Below are 25,429 nucleotides of genomic sequence, written 5' to 3'. Positions count from 1 at the left end.
ACTTTATACTAAAAATGAAGGGAATCTACGAATTCTGCAACTGCTAGAAAAAAAACCCTCATTAGACTAGTAAGACATTTTGGAGTGCTAAAATTCTAAAGGTGGAACATGCAAAAAAACCCCAAACCAAAAATATTAAAACACCTAGGGTGAAATCCTGGCCCTTTTGAAGCCAATGGGAGCTTTGTCATTGACTTCCATGGGGCCAGAATTTCATTCTTAGGGTCCAAAATAGAGATTTGTTTTGATGGTATAATTAAGAGCTACAAATCGTTAATATCGATAGAAATTGTAGAAGACTATGAACCTAAAGGTAGTACAGTAATGCAAATCCCAGAAGGCAGCCACTAGGGGGCATAGAGCCTAGTGTAAGTACTGCATGATGCTGTTCTCTGGGAATCCATGTAACTGGCACATAACTGGTCCATTCAAAAGTATATAGAGACCGCCATTATGAGTTGTCACCAGAGATTGAACCTAGGACCTCTAGAACTAAAAGCATGACTCAGCACCATCTGAGTTTATAGCTGTAGCAGATTTATAGGCTCTGTGGATGAGACACTAGAAAAGTAGCATGTAATATACACTGGACAGTGGGTTACGTATATACAATGGCCAATCGGTCTCTAGTAATTGGAGGAAATTCAGGATAACACCAGGGGCATAGAAAACTCAGACAGTTGTTAATTTACATGGCATAAAATGTGTTGGCTGAAAGGACTAACCATCTCAATGTTGGCACAAGAACCAAACACATAAACAGAGCAGTGCTAAGTTTCGATCTCAGTTGTCTATTTAAGAAAAACTTTTAGTACTGGAGTGTGTGTTCCATTCCATGGGAGTTGGTGAGTCTGCAGGATATCACAGAGGGGTCAGCTAGTCTAGATCAAAGAGCCAACTGTTATTAATTAGTTCTTTTTAAGGTTGTAAATTCTGTCACGGAGGTCGCGCAAGTCATAGATTCTGTGACTTTCCGTGACCTCGGTGACTTTCGCAGCTGCAATGGCTGGTGCGGGTGATCCCGGGGCCAGCTGCTCAGGCACCCCCTGGGCCAAACGCACAGGGCACTGCTGGAGTGGGCACTGGCTGCTGCTCAGGTGGTCCCAGGGTGGCTGGCTCTGAAGAGCACCTGAGCAGTGGTCCCGGGGGCAGCCCGAGGGAGTGCCCGAGCAGTGGTCCCAGGGGCTGCCCCGGGGCCAGCTGCACCAGCCGCTGATTGGGCGGTTGGCCCTGGGGAAGCACCTGAGCAGCGGTCCTGGGGCAGCTGACCCTGGGGCAGCTGGCCCTGGGGAGTGCCCGAGCAGTGGTCCCGGCGGTGGCCCTGGGGAGCACCTCAGCAGTGGTCCCCGGGGCCTCGGAGCAGGCGTGGCTGGGGACAGTCAGCCCCCGCAGCCAGTGCAGGGGCTAGCCGTCAGCCCCCGGGCCCCCACAGTAGCAGTGTCCCGGGGCCCCCCAGAGCAGCAGCGCCCAGGGCCCTAAGAGCTGCTAAGTTTTAGTCAGGGGTATATATATTAAAAGTCATGGACAGGTCACAGGCCATGAATTTTTGTTTATTGCCTGTGACCTAGCCATGACTATTACTAAAAAAATCCCGTGACTAAATCTGAGCCTTAGTTATTATCAAAACTAGTATCATTTTATTAGCAGTTTAAATTATACCCAATGCTTAGTGAATTTAAAACGAAATACATCGCATGTTAAAGAACAGGTATTCCAGACCAGGAATAACTGTTCCTCTAATTATTTGATCCTTACATGTGAGTGTTATTCTTGGGTAAAGCCACCAAGCATTAGATGCCCCAGAGGCTCTGATAATTGGAGTGTCAATAGTGCTTGCCCCAGAGGTTGATAGCGTGATCAGGGCTACCAGATTTCCAAGCCGCACTGCTCAGGCCTCAGATGGGGTTAGTTACAGTAACTTTTGGCGTTATAGGAATCCATGGTGAAGCTAACAATCCAGCATCAGTTCTCCAATTAGCCCCCATGAATGGGCAAACAAGGCCGTGTAGTTCACGGCTCAGCCTTCACTGACTAATTGTGGTAGACTCCTCAGGGGCATTATTGTTTTCATTAACCTTTGTGAAATAATTTGTTTCTAGTTCCATTTATAAAAGCTTAGCACCATAATTCAGTGTCACCAAGCAAAATTTTGTACCCTCTTTGTTTCCCCTACCACTTTAAATGACAAAAATGCCCAATTCCAATATTAAGTCACTGTGGAAATAAAATGATCAAACAACATCACACAATGGGGAAATATCACTTCAGTTCTTCTGCCAATGTATCTTAACTTGGATGTCATGGAGCACAGACTACCATAGAATCAGAAATGTAGCACCAAAGGAACCTCAAGTGATCATCTAATCCATCCCCCTGTGCTGAGGCAGGATTACCTATACCTTAGCTGTCCTTTTAACATACCTTTGTTCCATCTGTAAGAAGTAGTATCAAGGTTTGTGGTTAAACTATATCTTTGGGGAACAGATGGCTGAAGGACTCAACAATGGGTAGGCTACATACCCTCTCTCTTTAGGTCATCAGTTCAAACCCAGCCCAGGTTAGAGACGACCAATAAGGGGACATGCCAGTTGCCATCTATTTAGTAACTCATGTGTAATAAGTTTGGTATTTTCAGTAGACAGATGTCCACAGGATAAAAATCTGTAGCACATATTTGCACCCTTGTTTTCAGTCAGCAAGAAATGCCATGTGTGGCATGAACAAATGTAAGGAGAGGAGGCTGTATCCATACTCTGTGTACCGCTTCACAAAGTATACAGGAAAGAATAACTTTGCTTGTAATATTAAGGTGTTCAAGATGGGTCAAATCCTGCCCCAGCCTTGACAGCCACACAAGCTCCCCTCGTATCGGTATGGTTCTTATGCCCAAAGGCCTGTGAGTCAAAATGTGGAGTAGAATTCAACTCTGTGATAGCTCCATCCAGCAAGCATGCTCATAGGGAGGGGCTGGAAAATCATCTGTTGCATGGGTCCTCCCCACTACAAAAGGTTGAGGAGCAGTTTTACAACCTTCCTCCTGAGCATCACCAGTTACCTGGGCTGGAAATGGAATTGCCCCCTCCTGCCCCTCTCTAAATGCTGACTGTTACAGGTACTGAGACCTTCACCTCCTATTGTAAGAACATGAGCATAAAGAGGACTTGTTTCAGTTTTTACAGCACTCAGGCGATATACCAGAAAACAGCACAAAGAGCAAACAGCTCAGAAATAAGCCTCCCATTCTTCACAATGCTACGATCCACACCAGTGCCCGTTATTGTGTATCCTCAGCACATTCATGGAGGCAGACAGCCAACTCTCAGCTTGAAAGCATCAGAAGTTTGTGCCTCCAGTGAAAACAGAGACATAGGGCCTGACCCCGCTCCTTTTGAAGTCCATGGTGAAACTCTATTGATTTTAAATTGAGCAGGCCCTGGCTCACTTGCCACACTTTTTCTGATGAGGTGAAAGTCCCTCATGCACCAAAAGAAAACCCCGTGCACCCCCAACTTCACTGCCAGACATGAAGTCTGTCACTAATCAGACCTGAAGCCAGTTTACTGTCTGTGTAACCTGAGCAGACTTCACTGCCCGGATGATAAGAGAGTTCAGTTCTAGTTAGCACACAAAGTAACTGTTGTCTATGGGTATAGCACAGGGAAGGGTACACTCACACACTTTTTTTTTATGCTGGATAAATAAGGAAGCTCTTTGGGGGGCAGCATGTAGGAAGGGAGGGGTTGGTACAGAGGATGACCATCCTCTGTGATCCCAAAACAAGTTAAGCTTCTCTGAAATTGAAAGATCCCCTGGTGTATAAGACATCTGCTGGCCAACTGGTGCAATCGGCTCCACTTTTATTTCCCCCCCTCTCCCTCAGCAGCATGCGCTCTAGTACTGTGGTTCTCAAAGCCAGTCCGCCGCTTGTTCAGGGAAAGCCCCTGGCGGGCCAGGCCGGTTTGTTTACCTGCCGCGTCCACAGGTTCGGCCGATCGTGGCTCCCACTGGCCGTGGTTTGCTGCTCCAGGCCAATGGAGGCTGCGGGAAGGGTGGCCAGCACATCCCTTGGCCCACGCCGCTTCCAGCAGCCCCCATTGGCCTGGAGCGGCGAACCGCGGCCAGTGGGAGCCGCGATCGGCTGAACCTGCAGACATGGCAAGTAAACAAACCGGCCCAGCCCGCCTGGGACTTTTCCTGAACAAGCGGCGGACCGGCTTTCAGAACCACTGCTCTAGTAGATTTCTTTATTTAGAATACAGTAACTCCTCGCTTAATATTGTAGTTATCTTCCTGAAAAATGCGACTTTAAGCGAAACGATGTTAAGCAAATCCAATTTCCCCATAAGAATGGGGCGGGGGTTAGGGTCCAGGGAAATTTTTTTCACCAGACAAAAAACTATATATTATATAGATATTCACATAGTAAATGTATTAAACAAACCATGTAATACTGTTCACAGCTATGATGATTGTGAAGCTTGATTGAGGTGATGAAGTTAGAGGGTGGACGGGGGAGGGATATTTCCCAGGGAATGCCTTGCTGCTAAATGATGAACTAGCACTCGGCTGAGCCTTCAAGGGTTAACACGTTGTTAATGTAGCCTCTCACACAAGGCAGCACAAACAAGAGGGAAGGGAGACAGCATAGCAGACAGAGACAGACACACACCTTGTGTCTGTGTGTGTGAGAGGGAGAGAGAGATGCACACTGCCCCTTTTAGTAAGCTGACCCACTCTTAAGTGCATTATTTTTTTAAGTGGATCAGGAAGTTGAGACAGCAGCTGCTGCCCCAAGCTCTCTCTTCCTCCATGTCCCCTCCCTGCTTTATATGGAGAAGGGGTAAGCGGGGTGCAGAAGCAGGGGGGAGGGGGACACCCTGACATTAGCCCCCCTTTCCCCCTCCTGCACAGCAAGCAAGAGTCTCTGGGAGCAGCTCCAAGGCAGAGGGCAGGAGCAGCACATGGCAGTGGGGGGAGGGACAGCTGACCTGCCCGGCAATTGATAGCCTGCTGGGCGATTGCAGCACAGGGAACTTAGGGGAGTGGGGAGCTGATAGGGGGAGCTGATGGGGGGCTGCCAGTCCACCCTGGTTACAAGCCCCCACCAGCTAGCTGCAACGGGCTGCTCTTCCTGCAAGCAGTGGACAAAGCAGGCGGCTGCCAAACGACATTAGAAGGGAGCATTGCACAACTTTAAACGAGCATGTTCCCTAATTGATCAGCAACGTAACAACATTAACCTGGACAACTTTAAGTGAGGAGTTACTCTATTCCACTTAATAAATGTTCTCTGTCTTTCTCTGCAACAGCCAGACCTATGCATTATATGAAGTTATTGTAAATGGTACTTTGCAGCCGATGTGTTACAATTATTTCAGGGGGGGTTCTGTTTGTTTGCTTTTTAGCTCTAGCAAGACAATGCAAGTCCCTGATCTTTTTCTGATTTAAAAAAAGAAGAAAGGAAGGAAAAAAATAATTCCTTGGATAACTATGAAGATACAGTTTAGCTTTCTGAAAGTCATATAGGCTGGGATTTTCAAAGATGCTGAAGAGAGTCAGGTACCCAAATCAGCACCTAACTCTGTTAGCCACCATGAAAATCACCACCATACAATTATTTTTATTAAAAATCCACCTCTGGCAAAGCTCAGAATGAGCCCAATGGGAGTAGCTTACCATTTGGCTGCTGCCCTCTTTTACAAGAGATGATCTTCCATGATCATGTATTTCATGTAAACACTCTCTTTCTAACGCACACAATTTGCTCTCTCTTTAAGAAGTGACTGGTCACAGGATGTTCCCACACTTTTTGCTGTATAGTACCTCTGATATCTCGGGGGTTCGTGGGTTGTGGCTTCAAGTTCCACACCAGGACTTGGATTCGCAGCCAGAATCGCAGAGGTGAGTAAAACAGTCAAGCAGTAGCCATGGAGGTTGTGGAAATCATGTGGATGCACCAAGAAAATGACCTGAAAGTTGTTATGATCTAATGATTGTTTAGGTGTATGGCAATTAGCACTTACACAGCACAGTGTCAGGGCACTGTTCCTCTGCCAGGACATTCCTAGGCCCTGGACTAGGCCCCAACACTCACATGGGCCTCTGCTCTGGAAGGCGCTGGTGTTTCAGCAGTGACCATCAGTCCAGTCTTAAGAAGCTCAGCCCTCTGGCTGAGCCCCAGATAGTCTGCCCCACCCAAGGGTCTTCAGTAAACAAACACAAATCACCCCAGGATTGTAGTCAAACTGTCTTCCCTCAGAGCTTCTGTAAAACTGTGGGTCCATCTATGCCCACTGGCAAAGGTACAGTCCCATCACAAGTGGATCTGCAGCAGGTTTTCCCTGCCGGAGTCACTGGGCAGCAAGCAGCTGAGTTCTTGCCTTTAGCCAGCCCTTAATCCAGGAGCTCAAGACAGCTCACCTCACCAGTCTGCCAGCAGCTGAGCTGGGTTTCTCCATTTTAAGCTCCTCCCTCCACTTTTGACGTCTCTCACTGGCGCAGAAAGGCAGGGCCTAAATTAGCTAGTTAACCCTGTTTTGTCCAGAGTGGGGTTGGTATAACCCATCCTAAGCACTCTATAAATATATGCATCAGCTTCATTAGATTATTAAATACAGTCATGCAACAGTTGGAAGAGGTGATACTCTGGGGTTTGGAACCCTTCCCCAATTTATTCCAGTCAGCAGTTTCTACATTGAAGGTGGATTTGAGCTCTCATTGTTAAATTGGGGGGGGTGGAGGGGTTCTAGTACTTTCAGGTGTGAAGAAAACCTTCAGAATATGAATCAATGGAGTGTTCTCTTAGTCTACAGCCAGAAGCAATAACTCGGAGATAGCTCATTTTGCTGGATGCATTATGTTTTAACATTTCTCAACACTGATGGGAGGTCTTAGGAAAGATGGCTTTTAATGTATACGTAAACCGAAAGAAATTAAATAGAACAGTTAGCAAATATAGCCCTTTTTCAGCTGCAGTATTTAAAATAATGTGCAATAACACTATCAATAGCAGCACAGTCTCCATTTGGAGCAGCCAGACTTCATAGTGAAAGGAACATTTTGCTTTGCCATAACTTGCTAAGCGCTGTAAATAAGAATATTTGCCTAAATAGCTGATTTATTATGGCCCTAATCCCACAGGCTGCTCCAAACAGGCTACCTTTGCTACTATGCAAAGCTCCATTGAATTCAGCGGGGCTCTGTTGCAAGGAGGTCACATGTCTTCGCAACAAATCAGTCAGAGACCTCTTCTAAGTGCAATCGCCAGTGCCTTTTATTTACAGTGTCAGCTCCCACCACTTCTATTTACAGACTGCTGCCAAGTAGCAACCTGGGGGACAGCCAGCTTCTCCAGCCTGCAGGGATGCACAGCCCTTGGCTCCTTCTGGCTCGGCCTGCCTGCCCTATATAGCCCCCTGGCTAATGAGGTCCACAGGTGCTTCCCTTCTATCCAATTAGGCGTGGCATACTCAGCCAGGTCCAATCAATGCTTCCTAATTGGGGCTGGGCTAACAGAGGGCTGGCTCAGGACCTCCTGGCCAGCACCCTGTTACATGCTCCCTGTAGGTAAAAGGGAGCCCTGCTTGCAATACTAGTGCTTATTGGGGCCTTAAAGCACCAGGCTTTAAAGTCCCAAACCTGCAGCTGGGTTCATGTTGGCTGACCCCTGCACCCATGAACAGCCCCATTGACTTTAGAGACTTATGAGCACAAGGAAACAGAGGGTTAATGTTCTGTACATCCTTATATTACAGAGTGTTTTGCAATCTCAGCTATAGTATTATACGCTGCATTGGTCTGGAGGGGCAATAATGTCTTCGCAGGCCACAGACTGCAACAGTGGTCCGTGTGGACACGAGGGTTGGTGTGTGTGGGTCTAATTGAAGGATTGGAGCCTGAGACACAATGAAACACTGATTAACTCCTTGTTTTAAATAATCATAACTAGTAGTATTTGTACTTGATGCATCATGATCCTGTCAGCTGTTCCAGTTTTGCAAGATTACAGTATTATTCAGGCAAAGTATTTTATCAAAGAAAAAAAAATCACTTAAAAAACAAGACTTGCCAGTCACGGCTTCATTTGCACCAATTACCTGAGGTAAATGAACAGGAATCCTCCCTCTGGCTCTTTAAAATCTCAAATGAAAACAGCAGTTTGGTGAATGGAAATGGATTCACAGGGCTGATGGGAATAACAAACATCCTGCTAGGTCACAAATGTAAAAAGCTCACTTCCAGTGCCTCTTATCTGGACAGTGCAGCTTTCAAGAGTATGTGTAACTTCTGGACCTAGAGACATGAGGTGGCATAAATAACTCCAACTTCGCTGCTCCTAGGTAGAATGAGGATATTCATGGATTTTTCCCCCCCAAAAGAAACGGGTTCACTACTTTTTCAAGGACAGAAAATTGATTTTTTTTCTCCAAAATAATACTAATAAAAATGCAGCTCCACCAGTATATTAATTATGCTGGAAAATAATCTGTGTGTCATTTCAAAATATGGTTACTGACTCATCTGTTCAGCCAAATGAAGGGCCGCACATTTGTGCGTATGTGCGTGTGTTGTTTCTTTCACAATTTTGAGCTACATACAAGAGACGTTTCTTTGCTACAGAAAAGTTAGGCAGAGTCTTAAGACCTATGTTGAGGTATACAAAACAAATGTCCCATAACAAAAAGTTTTAGTTCAATAATAATTATTTGTATTGGAGTGGTGCCTAGAAGCCCTAAGATCAGGGCCACATCATGCTAGGAGCTGTACATAAACGTAGTGGGAGACAGCTCCTGTCCCAAAGAGATTACTCTCTAAGTGCCTCTTGCAACAAATTGCAGGACCAGGGGCTCAGATGACAAGACAGTAAACTAGCAGGAGGGGAAACAGAGACACAGAGCTGTGAAGCGACCTGTCAAGGTAACACAGTAGGTCAGCGTCAGAGCCCAGGCCTAATGAGTCCTCAGGGCTTGAACATACTAGCGCTTACTTCGGTATAATTTAATTTGGTCAGGGGGCGGAAAAGTCACCCCCCCGAGCAACATAAATTACACCGACCTAAGCGCCGGTGTGGACAGCGCTATGTCAGCAGGAGACGCTCTCCCGCCAACATAGCTACCGCCACTCGGGGAAGTGGAGTAATTATGCCAATGGGAGAGCACCGAGAGGCACTACAGCAGCCCAGCTGTAGCAATTCTAGTGTAGACTAGCCCTCTAGTTCCTTGTCCACTAACTCATGTTACTTCTCAGTGAACTGCTACAGATTATAATCGGCCAGCCTTCTGTCACGAAATTCTGTCCTCAGATATGTGCAATCCACACTAGAAATTGATGGGAGATAATATATCCATTGGGTGATCAGTGAAAATAAATACTGCTCCACATGCTCCGAAATAAATAACAGGAAGCCATACAGATTATATCACCCAAATACTGTACTGTACTTCATTATATAATTAGGCCACTTCATGCACATACAAAATACATCAAATCCATAATGAAAAGAAACACACACCACCACCCCGTATATATACAAAGAAACATTTTAAATAACGTTGCCTACTATAAAAGCACCTTTGTGCAGAAAAATGCATATCTGACTCAAATGCATTATTGTCACACTTGCTCTTCTTCCGCAGTCGTCATAATTTTAAAGGAGATCTTGGTTTTAGGAATTGTTACGGTCACTATTAATGATGAAGGTTTAAAGATCCTCAAACTGGCCCCGCACAAGCTAAGAATTTAAGATGATTCTCCAAATTTAACTAACGTTGGGAAAGGAAACTATCAAAAATATATTGTGTTGAAACAGAAATTCTGGTTTGTGGATCACCTGATTTCCACCTATAATCTCAGAGAATTCCATATACACATAATTGAGTTAGTTCCCTCAAGCTGACAGAGGATTTGTTACTTCTGTCACTACGTGGTACTGCATCATGACATGACTGAGCTACTTGACAACAAATTAGTAAAATGCCAACATCACCCTTAAAGAGCTGTGGATTCTATGATACCCCAGTAGTGGAGCAAACACATTCTATGATGAGTCAGTTCAGAACAAGATTTGGGGAGATGTGGCGTTGCTGGACTAGCTGTGTTTAGTTCTTCTGAGAGCTAGAGAGCTTGGGAGAACTCCAAAGGCTGTCCATGTCCAGTGGCCTGAATAAAGAATCCCCATTATATTGCTATAACACAAATTTATCTCTGCCGTGAGAGACACCAGGCATCTTCCCCAACCCCCAATCAATGAATTGCTTTAGAGATTATTTTTCACTTGGAAAACCTGAATGCCTTTATGTCCAGTAATGGCTGGAGGAGGAGACAATTTATATTTCCTTTAGCCTAGGGGATCTCTCCTATTAGTATTCTTCATTTCTTTACCCACTACTCTTAAATGTCGAGCAACCTATAGGGTGTCAGACAGCAAGTGTGAAAAATCAGGACAGGGGGTTGGGGGTAATAGGAGCCTATATAAGAAAAAGCCCCAAATATCGGGACTGTCCCTATAAAATTGGGACATCTGGTCACCCTAGCAACCTACTACCTACCTGCTGCTGAAGAACTTCTGTGGGGTTGTAATAGTGTACCACTAGGGGGAGTCAGATGGTATGTGTATGCCAGTCAGATTTTGCTTAGCTAATTAAGAGGAGGTAAGTAATAGGTAGGGATGCCTATGGGTATATGTTTTCCTCCCCTACTTCGTAGACTTCAGTGCTACAATTTTGTGCGAAGCTGTAGTAATATATATGATACTAACTGGAGGAAAGCCCCTCCAGCCCCAAACTGGCATTGCAGAAGGAATTCATCTGATGCTTTCTGCACTGGGTGTTCACACCATACACAGCATCAGCAACAGGGTGTGGCTACAAGATGTTCCCTCTCCCAAAGCGGCTGTAGATGCGCTTTCCATAATGTTCTCTGCTTCTCCTAGTTAAGGGAGCAGAGAGCTCTGATCTCCTCATGCCTTGCCACTGGATCACTGAGCCAGCCCCTCTAGCTACGTGCCATGCAAACTCTTTGATAAATTGCAGGCTACTTAAAATAACTAGAAGCTAGAGAGGTTTATCGATCTGTGTGACTGATATAATATGAAATCCTGCTTCTCCTTTTGCTTCTGTTTACTGGCAAGTTGCACACAGCATCCCTCTGAGCACCCAGCAAATGATGCTTTTGAAGAGATAAGATCCTAGTTAAGCTCACTCCGATGCTAGCTTTAGACTCTGATCCCAGCAACTGCCTTCTCTCAGACACAGTGTTTTGTTCGTTCCACATACAGAGTATCTTAGAGACACTGGAGTGCACAGCAATGATCTCTACTCTAGTGTTAGGTTAATAACAGGATTGCTACGTTAATAACAAATCTGTGTGCCCCAGAACGTTAATCCCAGACACCGTTTCTTGATTAGAAGTTGAAGGTGGAATGAGAGTTGTATATGAACCTGTTAACTGGAACATCCCTGAAATATATGTTTGGTTACCTCAAAATTGTGACACAGACCAATTTTATAGACTTGGGGCTCTTCATTATGGTTGGGGTCATGTTCTGACTGAAGCAGTTGATTTATCTAGTGGTGCAACACAATTGGGATGTAATCATTCACACACTAAAACCCATCTCAGGAGATGGGAAAGGATCCTGCAGAACTCACACTCAGCTAGAGTTTTCCAGCTGTGCTATTTGTGATTCATATTTTTATATCACAACTGTAGCTTATATTTTCAGGTTTTTTTAGTTCTAATTCATATGTTCACATCCAATTTCTCATGTGACTCTTCGTGCTAACATGTGTTACGCTTTTAAGAAAAATATGAAAATTAAACATAAAATTAAAGCTTTGTATTTTTTTTAGTGATACTCTGAAAATTCTAGGTGGTAAGTGATTTCTTATTCTTTTGATCCCACATCCCTAGTATTCACAATTTCAGCAAAATAGCTGTGCTAAGAAGAAATTCTATATCAGGTAAATCAGACCATGCAACTATACAAATACAAGTTGTTTTCACTACCTGTCTCTTTCACCAGTATTTGCTACACCAAAAGCATAGTACATTGAATGCCTTAATATGTTGCTTATTTCTTTAAGCTCTATTCCACAGTACAAGTGATTTCTAACCCTGTGTTTGAAATATTTGAGATTTCAGCACATGCAGCAGAAAGGCGGTAAAACTAACAGCTAGGCTGCAAATCAGGAGAATGTGGATAACACTCAAGTATATAAATTTCTGGAGAAAATGTACCACCAAGATAAGGAAATGCTCTCTATTTCCACAAGAGGGCATTCTTATAAATCTTATATCTACTGAGCCAACTGTCCATTGCCATAATCATGATTTACACTCTGACTAAACTATTACTCCAATGTCTTACAGCAAGTTACACTGAAGAACTTCATTCTGCTTTTGTTCTCTGCATGCATTTGACTTACATCAAGTTACAAGGCATTACTATTTAGTTGTGATAGTAGTACACTGTGCTTCGTAAATTACTGGTAAAGACAAGCAATGATGGGAAGTAAATAAGATTCCCCTTCAACATCTTTAGAAATAAGAGTACACCACACTAACAAAACTTGTGGCTCTTACGAATACAGACAAACAGGCCACAAGTGAAAGCTAAGATCTTGCAATGTGCTGCTTTTAGAAGCAATAGGACATTTGTGAAACCAATGGAAATTATACATCACATTTTTCTTCTGCTTGTCAATGCTTAGCTATCTGAGTTTACTTTAATATTCCCTTAATATGCAAGAATATACAGCAGAAGCATGGTCCACATGGGAAATTGACTAAAGCACTCAAAGTACAATGATTGTCAATGTTCTCCTTAAATGGAAAACACTGGATGCAATGACCTATTTAGAAACAGCTAGTATAAGCTATAATTTAACAGAACACTTTTCTGTTTTCAGTCCCATTATTTAATATATATATAAACCTGTTTCAGTTACCAAACCCAAGATTGATTTCTCCCTATTCCTTAGGTCCAAATAAAAATTCTCCCAGAAAGAATGGATGGATTTTGTCCATCAAGAGTCAACTACGTTCCTGGGGAGGCGGTAATGCTCTGGCCTGACGCGTGCCTTCTTCTCCTGTGGGTTGGCGTACTTCCACTTGGATGGGGACATTTTCAGCTTTTTCCTCCTCTTATCCGTGCACCACACCTTTTCGCAATACTCCTCGACCCTCTGGAAGTTGCTGTACCCTATTAGCTGCAGAAATTCCTTGTACCACAGCTTCGATCCCTGAGGAATGCTGCTTTGCGCTGGGCATGGCATTTTGTGAGGTATGTCCTCCTCATAGTCTTTGTTGAACATTTCATCCACGCGCCCTTCCTCCACCACCTCCAGGGTGATTTTTCTGACTATATGAACAATGCTGTGTTCCACAGTCTGACAAAAATAGGTCCCTGCATCCAGCCTGTGCAGCCTTAAGAATAAGAGGCCAAGGTCCATTTTGACGATTCTGTCATCTGTCTTCACCTGAGAAATGAGCCAATGATACACTGTATTATCAATGCAGTCACAGTGAGTACAAGATTGTAGTACTACATTAGAAACATTGGTGCAATCATTTTTAAATGTACCGTAGGGACTTGGCTACAAATTCAGCAGTCAGTATTTAGACACAAATCTAGGATCCTGTAACATGCCTTTTTCAAGAACATACAGTGTTACATTTATGGCAGGAGGGAGGAGATTATGTGGTGAGAGTGCTAGCATAGGACATTGGAAACCTGGGTTCAATTTACTGGCCTGCTATAGGCATCCTGTGTGAGAATTGGCAAGTCACTTAGTCTCTCTGTGCCTTGATTCCCTATGGGGAAAATGGCACTTCCCTACACTATAGAGGTATTGTGAGGATAAATACATTGAAAATTGTCACAGGGACCATATAAGTAACTAAGATAGATAGCACTGATCACATCCTGTAAGGCCGATATCTGATGGTGGAATGCATTTTTAAACTAGTATACAAAAGAATAACAAGAACTAATAGTTGGAAATTGAAGCTAGACAATTCAAATTGGAAATAAGGTGCAAATTGTTAAGTGATAGACATTCATCATTGGAATCATTTGCAAAACTTTGAAGTTTTAAAAGAAGATTGGATACATTCATGGGTGGCGCGTGTAAGAAGCTAGCGGAAGCTAAGCCTCTCCAAAAAACAGGGCCGCCCAGAGGATTCAGGGGGCCTGGGGCAAAGCAATTTCGGGGGCCCCTTCCATAAAAAAAAGTCGTAATACTATAGTAACATGTATTTGGAACTGTAAAAAAGAACTAGTGAAATACACTCAAAAATTAATTTGTAAATACACTAAATACATTATTTAAAAACATTAAATGCTTTAATGGTATGTATACATTTGCAATTACATAATGGGCTGTTGCTGGGTGATGGTGATGGTTGGTGCCAATGGGCTGTCGCTGCCTGGGGGTGGTGCTGCTGTTGCCTGGGGCTGGGCTCTAGGTTGGGGGGGGTGCCCGGCTCACAGGGGCTGGGCTCGGAGCTGGGGGTCAGGGCTGTGGGGGGATGGGGTCAGGGGGTGTCCGGCTCACAGGGGCTGGGCTCAGGGCTGTGGGGAGATGGGGTCAGGGGAGTGTCTGACTCAGAGGGGCTGGGCTCGGAGCTGGGGGTCAGGGCTGTGTGGGGATGGGGTCAGGTGGTTTCCATGCTGGAGGGCAAATGCTGTGGATGTGGCGTGGGTCACCTCCCTTTGGAAGCACGCTGGCCCACCATCTTTGGAGTGCTGGAAGTGAAACTCCCCAGAATTGAGGGGGGGGTCACTGTTACCCCGACTGTTCTCTGCCCCAGGGCCCACTCAGCTTCTTCCCCGAAGCCTACCCCACCCCCTGCATGCTCCTCCCTGCCACAGAGAGGAGCGAGTGGCCAGTGGGCGGGGGAGGGCCTTGGGGGGAGAGGAGCAAGCAGTGGGTGGGTGGGGGCAGACCTTGAGGGAAAAGGCGGAGAGGAGTGAGCGAGCGGGTGGGTAGGGGGGCTTCGGGGGAAGAAGCAAAGAGGAGAGGTGGGGGGGCCTTAGGGAGGAGGTGAAGAGGAGTGGGGGGGGGCTCAAGGGAAGAGATGGGGCCTTGGGGGGCGGGGACATGTTCCAGGGGCTGGTGGTCCCCCCACTTCTAGGGAGCTTCTGGCATGTGCATGTAAGCCTCCCCAAATGAAAGACTCAAGAGCCGCCAATGGATGCTCCTCTAAAACGTATGCTCTCATTCGACCATCAATTACTGGGATTGATGCAGGAATCACTGAGTAAAATGGCGTGGCCCGTTTATGCAGGAAGTCTGACTAGATAATCATAATGTTCCCAATTGCCCTTAAAAATCTATGAATCTATATAAATTACACCAACTGGTACCAGGCTGTTTCACTGAAGGCTCATTTACCTAATATGACAGACCCTTTTTATAAATATGGTATAACTAGAATTACACGGGAAATTACCTCCTCCTTCCTGGCTTCGTGGGCTCGCTGCACAAACCAGATCACTTTTGCTTGTAAAGTTCTAGGGGTACATTCCAGAAGAGTGCTGTTGTACTCTATTCCATATACTATCCGTTCTTCAGTCTTCTCCAGGGCTTCTCCTGTGAAGGAAAGTAAGATTTTTTTTATTTATTTGCCAGTTGTGTAACTAAAATAAATGCTATCCTTTTCATTAAGCACATTTCCTTTGGGCTTTTTAAGGACTCCTTTGAGGTTCACCTTTAGAATGGAATTTGATCCATAGCCCTCCAGGTAGTGATTGAAATTTAGTACCTACTACTGGCCTTATCCTGTGAATTGTGGAACACCCTCTGCTCCCACTCTGTACAGGAGGAATGGAAGGCATGGATCACCTCAGGATCTCATAGGATCCAGCCCTAAGGTACTGCCAAAGTACTGCATGACGGGTGATTGTGATTGTACATGTGTCTATAGGCTTGACCCTGCAAAGTGCTAAGCAAAGCACGTATGCATGTTTAATTTTAAGTCAATGACACTGTAGCGGGGTGGTCACCCCGCTCCGGTCCAGAGGGGTTAAAAACAGCCCTGGGAGGGGGCTGTGGTTGGGGCAAGCAGCTCCCTGGCTGAGTGGGAAGTCAGGCTCAGCTGGTCCTATAAAGGACAGGGCAGCCAGAAGCCCAGACAGTTCTCTCTCTGCTTTAGAGAGAGAAGGGCCTGGCTGCCTGGAGCTGAGAGGTACCTGAGGGAAGCAGGGCTGGAGGAAGGCTAATGGAGCTGAGGAGCTCTGGCCTGGGAACCCTCTAGGCTGTGGGCCTAGAGTAAGGCCAGAGAGGTACTGGGGTTGCAAAGGGACAACCCTGGGTAAGCAGAGGCAGCAGGTCCAGCCCCCCAGCCCCCCTTTGCCAGTGATGAGTGGCTGATACTGCAGTCTGCCCCAGGAAGCAGGGGCTTGATGGTGACTGGCAGTGGCCTGGTACTGAGGTGAGGTGGGGATAGTGGGTGGGGGTTCCCCTGGGAGGGGAGACCCAGATCTGTGGTGGGTCCTGCCAGGGGGCAGCACCCCAGGTAAAAGGGCACCAGGGTCCAGGGAGGGACACGGGAGGCCAGGGGATAGGCAGATCACCAGCCTGCAGGGGGTGCTCAAACGCTGAATTGAGCTAATTCCCAGAAGAGACCAGCAGGAGACGCCGCAGGGGTGAGTCCGAACCACTACAGACACCAATAAAACTACTTACATGCTTGACAGTAAGCATGGGATAAATTATTTTTCAGGATTGGGACCAGATTTCTTAGCATGTTACATGATCAAACCCTCAAAACCCATGAAGATCTAAACTGTTTTGTACAGTGTGTCCAGAATTTGTACAGCTTAGAGCTGGTTGGGAATTTTTTGATGATGGGCTTTTTTTTTTTTAACTAAAAATGTTGATTCATCAAAAGCAAACTGTTCACGAAACAAGGTTGGGTTTGATTAATTTTCTGTCAAGGAAAAAGATTCCAATTGTCAATGTTTCATTTCAACATTTTCAAACAAAAAATTCTGGTTCAAAGCAACTTTGTGTTTCAAAATAAAGGCTAATTAGACTGAAAGAAGGTTTAAAGGGGGGGGGGGGATCAAAATCAAAACAAAACATTCCAAAATTATCAAAACAAACTCTTTCAATTGATCCAAAATGCAAAACAAAACACAATTTTTCAGATTGCAAATATTTTTGAGATGTCATTTTCCCCCCTAATTCAAGACAGGAAAACATTTAGAACTCTCAAAAATATTCATGGGATGGGAAAACCATTCCCAGCCCAGCTCTACTGCAGATCTCTACTACACATGCACAGAAAGTACAAGTGTCTAGCTTTGCCACCCAAATGTTAATAAAAATTTCATTTGAATGTGACTGACCAAGAGTCAGTTGCAGGCTCCTATATATAGTGAAATACATGGCAGAACAGACAAAGGAGATGCTATAGTGGAACAAGGCAGCAGTCTTTCTAGTTCATTTTCTTATAGCACTATAAGAGGAGTGGAGTGTAGGGAGAATATTTTCCCGACACCAACTCATGATCAATTTTTGTGAATTAATAACCATTACAATTTCTCTTTCTCTCTTTATTTTCATTTGCTATGCTCTATTGTGAGGTTCCTAGTGTAGTTTGCAATCAAATCTACAATCTTCATTGCATGCAGTTTTGCCATAGATGCCCTCTATTTTTTTTTCCAGCAGAAATCCCCATGGAATATATTATGCTATCCTGCTGAAAATGGATGGTATGAAATGACCCAGGGCAAATTTAACAAATATTTCATCTTGAAATATTTCCCTTTCAAATTCTAATCCATCCTGCAGAAAAATACAATGTCAGCAAAAAAATTCTCTGGAGAAACATCTGTCATGGAGAAACCCCTGATCTTTGATTCTTTTTCTTTAGATTTATTGGGCCTGATCTGGCAAGGATCTCAGCACATCCTGGCAGCTGCTACCTATCTAAGTTTTTATACTGCACACAGTAGCAGTGGTTGAAATTAATGGGATGTGAGGGCATTGAGCACGTTGCAGGATTTGCGCTGTGGTTCAGGAGAGCATTTAAGCATGAATGCAAGTCCATCCCTATTTAGGACAGCACTTAAGCATGCTCCTAAGTCTCACTGAATCCAATGGGACTTAAGCACAGTACATGGTTAAGCACTGCCTTGAAAAGGGAAGCTTTCCTGCATTGGGATGTTGGTCCTTACAGTGTGCTTCTAATGTCAAGGGTGTAAATCAGGAGTAATTCCACTGAAAGCAAGAGAGTTACATGAGTATAAAAACTGTAGCTAAGGTCAGACTCAGCCCTTGATGTTTCCCCTGTGTCAAATCCATGCTGTTTGCTCTAGGCATTCACTGGCATTCTGCTGTACTGTGTGTGGATTACCAATGAGCTGCTGGCCAAAGCACTGCTGAGCTGCATTTCCATGTCGAACGTCTTGCCTGCGGAAACGTCTGGGGGGAAAAAATGGAATTGTTTTAAGAAATGTCTAACTTTTGGACTGTTGACCTTTAACACTAAAGTTGGACGCACTAGAAATTCAGGGAACTCGATCTTACTGCTGAAACATTGGCCAGCACTATCACTGCGTGGAATTAAATTCATATATCAGTACTGTTTTCCTCCACTTAAACTGAAGGTGCGCAGATGCCTGAAGGAGGAGACTGTCTGTAGAAGTCTTGTGTGTCTAAAGGAAAGTCTCAGATATGTACATTTGACTCAGTCTATAGATACTGAAACCAGATACTCTGGACCAATTCAGTGCTAGTTTAGGGGAAAGAAGACCGGAGGCAGCTGTAAGCTTTCTTAAGTGTTTACCGTTCTGATCCCTGGCAAAATCTGGAGCAGCATGAAAGCTGCTGTATCTTGAAAACATTCTCTTCCTTTAACCATGCTCTGTATCCCAGACCCTAAAGTGTAGGGTGACCAGATGTCTTGATTTTTATAGGGACAGTCCCAATTTCTGGGTCTTTTCTTATATAGGCTCCTATTACCCCCAACCCCCGTCCCGATTTTTCACATTTGCTGTCTGGTCACCCTACTAAAAGGCCTGTGATAGAAGCTGTTATAGCAACTCAACAGTAACTGAGCATTCCCATAGGCAGGGGAATTCCTAAGCGGTTGAATTTACTGGCTGCAAGATTTACACACGCACACACGACACTATTTAGCAGAAAAGTTCTTTTGAGTCTTTCACAGTTTACAATCTGTGCGGATGGTTTTTTTAATTCTTAGGTCTTGTATAACTCCTCTCATCAGAGGAACTTAAAACACTCTACAAACATTACTTTAGCCTCCCAATGCTCCTACATCATTGGTATTATCATTCCCATTTTACCAAAGGGGAAACTAGCCTATCTATTGAGTCACTGGCAGAGCTGAGGCAAGAACCCAGGAATCCTGGCTCCAACCACTAGACAATACTCTCTCGGTTTTTGAAAAGAAGTTATTTACAAAATTATGGAAAACAAATGCAAATACCTAACTCTCCGATGGATACCAACAAGCATGATGCTATTATTTTGAACATTTTGTTCTCTGACCATTACGATAAATAAAATTAAAGCTAGTTGCTAGGAAAGAAAGTATCAGGAAGCTGAGTTTACCACCTTGAAAGTTGCTGTATTTTGAGTCCTAAAATTTACAGTTAGAACTCAGGATAATTTTCCTGTGTTTGCATAAAGAACAATTATACAGAACTATCAGTCTTGCATATGCAAGGCTGAACAGCTGATTAAAAGGAACAGACAACATGGTGAACCTCCTAGACCACAATTATTTTTGTATTAATGTGAACCTACTATATACAATGTATAGCAGAAATAAGCCAAGCTTAATGACTTTGTTCTTATTTAAATAATATCAGTAATTAACACAGCTTTCTTCCTGCCACCAGGACACAGGGGACCAAATCCTCAGCGGGTGTAAATCAGCACAGGTGCACTGAATGCATTACAGCTCTGCTGCTATATACCAGCTGAGGACCTGGCCAATGGAATACCATACATGTTGAAATTTTAAGTGGGGAAGAGGAGGTGTTAGGGAGGTTGCTTTATGATGATGGAATCTAGGTAGGAGTTCTCATCTTATCACCACACATGGAGGAACCTGCTGTTGGTAGGTCTCAGAATTAACATCGCATTAAGATATATGGGGCAGATCAACTATTGTTCCAGCCTTTCTGCAGATTCTTGGAAGACATCTCACCACTAATTATACTTGGTTTACATTTTCAAGTTTTTCTTCATAGTCATGAGGAATAGAAACGTATGCTGTTTTTATAAAATGAAAGCTGGAATTTTGTCATAATCACGTGACTTTTTCATCTTGCCCTGGTGGTTCTTACTTGGACATAGAGATGACAGCTGTGCCTCTCGATATCCACAGTTAAGAGACTGAGAAGGGTGAATAAAGCATCCGCTAGCAAGGCATATTTAGGACCCCGGGCAGAGGGGGACATTTTTTTAAAGACTTGGATTCTCTAATCCTAGGTGTGAATACACAAAGTGTTTCAGACATTGGCCTTGACTGCAAACTCGTCTTATGAGCCCCATCAGTCTTGTCTGAGGCCTCTTTTTGGGTGACTAGGATAACAGTAGACATGAATTGTGCTCTGGCTCACGATAATCAGTGCACGGGCTAAAGGCTAATGAAAGTCATGATCCTGCAGCACTTTCCTCTATTCGTTGCCTCATTCAAGTTTGGTGACATTTTGCTATTATGAGTGACAGCTGTGGTAAGAGAAACCTGACTGAAAGGCTAGGAAAATGGTTCAGAAAAAAAAATATGAACATGTTAAAACAAGAATAATTTGAAATTGATGAAATAAAACACTGGTTTTAGTTCATCAGACCAATTGTTACAACATAAGAACGACCATACTGGGTCAGACCAATGGTCCATCTACCCAGTATCTTGTCTTCTGATGGTGACAAATGCAAGATGATTCAGAGGGAATTAACAGAATAGGACAATCATCAAGTAATCCATCATATGTCATCCAGTCACAGCATTTGACAGTCAGAGGCTAGGGACACTCGAAGAATGGGGTTGCATCCTGACCATCTTGGCTAACAGCCATTAATGGACCTATCCTCCATGAACTTATGTAATTCTTTTTTTGAATCCAGCTATAGTTTTGGCCTTCACAACATCCCCTGTCAATGAGTTCCACAGGTTGACTGTGCACTGTGTGAAGAAGTACTTTCTTTTGTTTGTTTTTAACCTGCTGCCTATTCATTTCATTGGTTGACTCCGGTTCTTGTGTTATGTGAAGGACTAAATAACACTTCCTTATTCACTTTCTCCACACCATTCATAATTTTGTAGACTTCTGTCATATCCCTCCTTAGATGCCTTCTTTCCAAGCTGAATAGTCCCAGTATTTCTTCATGTGGATGCTGTTCCACAGCCTTAATAATTTGAATTATCCTTCTCTGTACCTTTGCCAATTCTAATATCTTTTTTTGAGATGGGGCAACCAGAACTGTACACAGGATTGAAGGTGTGAGTGTACCATGGATTTATATACTGGCATTATGATATTTTCTGTCTTATCTATCCATTTCCTAATGGTTCCTAACATTCTGTTAGCTTTTTTACTGCCATTGAATATTGAGCAGATGTTTTCAGAAAACTATCCATGATGACTTCAAGATCTCTTTCTTGAGTGGTAACAGCTACTTTAGACCCCATCATTCTGTATGTATAGCTGGGATTATGTTTCCCATGTGTATTAACCTGCACTTATCAACAATGAATTTTGTCGCCCAGTCTGCTAGTTTTGCGGTATCCCTATGTAACTCTTTGCAGTCTACTTTGGACTTAATTATCTTGAGTAATTTTGTATCATCTGCAAACTTCACCACCTCACTGCTTACCTCTGTTTCCAGATCATTTATGAATATGTTGAACAGTGGTCCCAGTATAAATCCCTGGGGAAATTGCTGCTATTTACCTTTCCATTGTGAAAACTGACCATCCTCGTTTGCTGTCTTTTTACCAATTACTGATCCATGATAAGACCTCCCCTCTTATCCCATAACTGCTTAGTTTGCTTAAGAGCTTTTGGTGATGGACCTTGTCAAATGCTTTCTGAAAGTCCAAGTTGACTATCCATGGGATCACCCTTGTCCACATGCTTGTTGACCTCCTCAAACAATTCTAATAGATTGGTGAGGCATGATTTCCCTTTACAAAAGCTGTGTTGACTCCTTCCCAACAAATCGTGTTCTTCTATGTGTTTGATAATTCTGTTCTTTACTATAGCTTCAACCAATTTGTCTGGTACTGAAGTTAGGCTTACTAGTCTGTAATTGCCAGGATCACTTCTGGGGCCTTTTTAAAAAAAAGCATCATGGTAGCTATCCTGTAGGTTGTTGGCCTCATTAGGTGGGTCTTCAGTGGCTCAGCCCTCCAGCCAAGTCACGTTGTTGTAAAACGGATAAACCCCTTCTTGGGTATTCAAGTCCAAAACAAATATGAAGTAAAGTCATCCAATTCCCTGGCTCAAGATGGACTCAGCCTCTCCTTCCTGAGGATGCCTTCTCTCTTCTGACCCTCTTGGGCTCCTTTAAGTCCAGACCTCTGCTTGGGCTTCCACAGGAAACTTATCCCCTTCTTAGCGTCCCACCATAACTGTAAGTCAATCCTCACCAGGGTCTTCAGCCATGTCTCTGGGCCCCTTTAAATCCCTTTTTCTTGGTCTTTTATACTAGTCATATCTTCTTTTCAGGGCTTAGGCCACTCCAGCATTGGCTGGTGGGGGGACCTGGGCCTGTCCACTACTCTGGGTCCCAGACCACGGACCTTATATACAACAGCCACGTATTGCTTCCTTCACTTTGCTGCTGTTATTCCCTGGGCCTGTTCCCACATAGCCCTCTTTTCTTCATCCTGAACTCAGGGCTGAAGTTTTCAAATCCTCTTCCTTCTCACTGCATGCAAGTACCACTAGAGCCCTTCTTCTGATTCTCTTCTTGATTGCCTGTGACCAATAACAAATACGCTTTCTTGCCCCTCTGGTCCCAGCCAGTAACTGACCTGTTCAGGCCCTGCAACTCCTTTTATATAAGCCTGCTGCACTCCAATTGGCTGCTTCCTTTAAGTCTTTCTAGCCTATCCTGGAAGACCCACCTTCAATGCTCCTTTCCTGGGAGGGGATGTGGTAGGACCATAAGACCTCCAGCAGGGGGCCTCAAAAGGCTTGGTATACACTGCCATAATTACATACCACAGTTAGTAGTTCTTCAATTTCATATCTGAATTCCTTCAGAACACTTGGGTGAATACCATCTAGCCCTCGTGACATACTACTGTTCAATTTATCAATTTGTTCCAAAACCTCCTCTACAGAAATCTCCTCTGGGACAGTTCCTCAGATTTGTCACCTAAAAAGAATGGTTCAGGTGCAGGAATCTCCCTCGCATCCTTTGGGCCTGCCTAATTATACTCTTATACTTGACATCCCAAACTTTATGCTCCTTTCTATTTTCCTCAATAGGATTTTACTTCCAATTTTTAAAGGATGTCTTGGGTATACATTTAATTTGAGCCTCTATTATCATGTTTTTAAAAAGTTTCCATGCAGCTTGCAGGCATTTCACTCTTGTGACTGTTCCTTTTAATTTCCATTTAACTAGCTTCTTCATTTTTGTGTTGTTTCCCCTTTCTGAAGTTAAATACTACTGTGGTGGGCTTCTTCTTTGGTGTCCTTCTGACCCACCACAACAAGGATGTTAAATTTAGTTATATTATGGTCACTATTACTGAGAAATTCAGCTATAATCACCTCTTAGACCAGATCCGTTGCTCTATTTAGGACTAAATCAAGAATCGCCTTTTCCCTTAGTGGGTTCCAGGACTAGCTGCTCTAAGAAGCAGAAATTAATGGTGTCTAGAAATTTTATTTGTGCATCCTGTCTTGAAGTGACATATACCCAATGAATATGGGGATAGTTGAAATCCCCATTATTACTGAGATTTTTTATTTTATAGCCTGTCTAATCTCCCCGAGCATTTCTCAATCACCATCACCATCATGGTCATGGAATTTATATCTATAGAGATTCTATTGTACAGTTTGATTCATGTAAGATTGTTACAAATTGGTTTCCATGTTTTCTTTCACATATAATGCCACTCCCCCATCAGCATGATCTATTCTGTCATTACTATATATTTTGTTCCCTTGAGGGTCATCATTCAACCAGGTTTCTGTGAAGCCTATTATATCAATATCCTTATTTAGTACCAGCCACTCATGTTCACTCATCTTGGTATTTAATACCATGTTGACTTTGGGGTTAGCACTTAGGTCCTTATTCTACAAATCACATAAACATCAATTTAACTTTAAACCTACGCTTAATCCCATTTTAGGACTTAAACCCTTGCTTACAGTTAATCGCATGCTTAAGTGTTTTCCATAGGCATGAACTTAAAAACAACTCTGCACTCTAGTACAATGTTGAATTGGAGTTACCATGTAGTTATCATGGTTGTGGGATTAGAACCCAGGACATTTAGCTCTATAAACCTGGCTGAGGGCCTTTGTCACCAAACAATACCTGGGGTCTTTTTTTCTTGATAACATTGAGGTCTGCTGAATTAGCAGGCTGCACTCTCTGCTAGTGGTGATAGCACCGGAGCTCCAAGAACAGAAGTACTGAGCAGCCAAAACAACCTGGCAGCAGTAACGACATTCTTTAGCAACATACTTAACAACATGTAGTAGCCTGCAGGTTTTCTATTTCATGTTTGTCTAAACACTTCACGCCTTACACTCATTAAGTTTTAAAGGAGATAGTAGCTGATCTAAAGGAGGGGTGGAATTAACTACCCAGACGTGGTTCTGCTTGAGTTCGCACTATTAAGTAGGACTGATTTTAAGATTCCAAATCCAACCCAAATATATTGTGTTCACTTCCATACAATTAGGGCTAAATTCAAGCTGCTAGGCTAGCATTAGGACCAAATCAAGGCAGGGGAGTACTGCATGAAAATGGTGGAGAGTGGCATGATGTCATTGGGGCTGCCAGAAAGAAACCAATCATTCCAGATGTGTTGGGGCATGAGTGTTTACAGGTAGTTTTTGCTGTGCCTTTGGTTACTCCCTAAATTAGCCCACCAGCCACAAGGATGTTGGAGAACAGAGACATGGCTAACCCTAACTCAAACACATATCTTCTGGGTTGTTGAGTGCTGGGCTGATCAACATATCTGCATGAGTCCAGAATGCAGGCAGCCACAACAGACCTGCATCTTACCCAGAAGCATTGAAAGGTGGTGTTGGTGCAGGGTGAGGGGCTCCATTCTCTCTACGGAGACCTACTTTTTCCAGCAGGCCCAGTTTCTCCACCCTGAACCAGGTGGATAGCAAAGCAAAGTTGTTACTATCTGTTCAGTGACCTCCCACATATGAAGTAAGGTTGTGGTCTCAAGTCCAGTTAAT

General features: G+C 43.8%; 1 protein-coding gene across 1 annotated transcript in view; it reads right to left on the bottom strand.

Annotated features, from left to right (window-relative positions):
- Positions 1-9,416: 9,416 nt before the first annotated feature.
- Positions 9,417-25,429, bottom strand: part of SEMA3E (semaphorin 3E) — a 215,836-nt gene continuing 199,823 nt past the window's right edge. Inside the window, exons 15-17 of the mRNA XM_005304506.4 lie at positions 18,364-18,431; positions 15,454-15,593; positions 9,417-13,478 (exon numbers count right to left, since the gene is read on the bottom strand). Coding sequence (XP_005304563.2) covers positions 13,026-13,478; positions 15,454-15,593; positions 18,364-18,431 — 661 coding nt within the window. The 3' untranslated portion in view covers positions 9,417-13,025. The remainder of the gene's footprint in view (positions 13,479-15,453; positions 15,594-18,363; positions 18,432-25,429) is intronic.

This window comes from Chrysemys picta, chromosome 1, assembly GCF_011386835.1.
Source record: "Chrysemys picta bellii isolate R12L10 chromosome 1, ASM1138683v2, whole genome shotgun sequence".
Classification (NCBI taxonomy): domain Eukaryota; kingdom Metazoa; phylum Chordata; order Testudines; family Emydidae; genus Chrysemys; species Chrysemys picta.
This window is presented reverse-complemented; position numbering and strand designations above follow the sequence as displayed.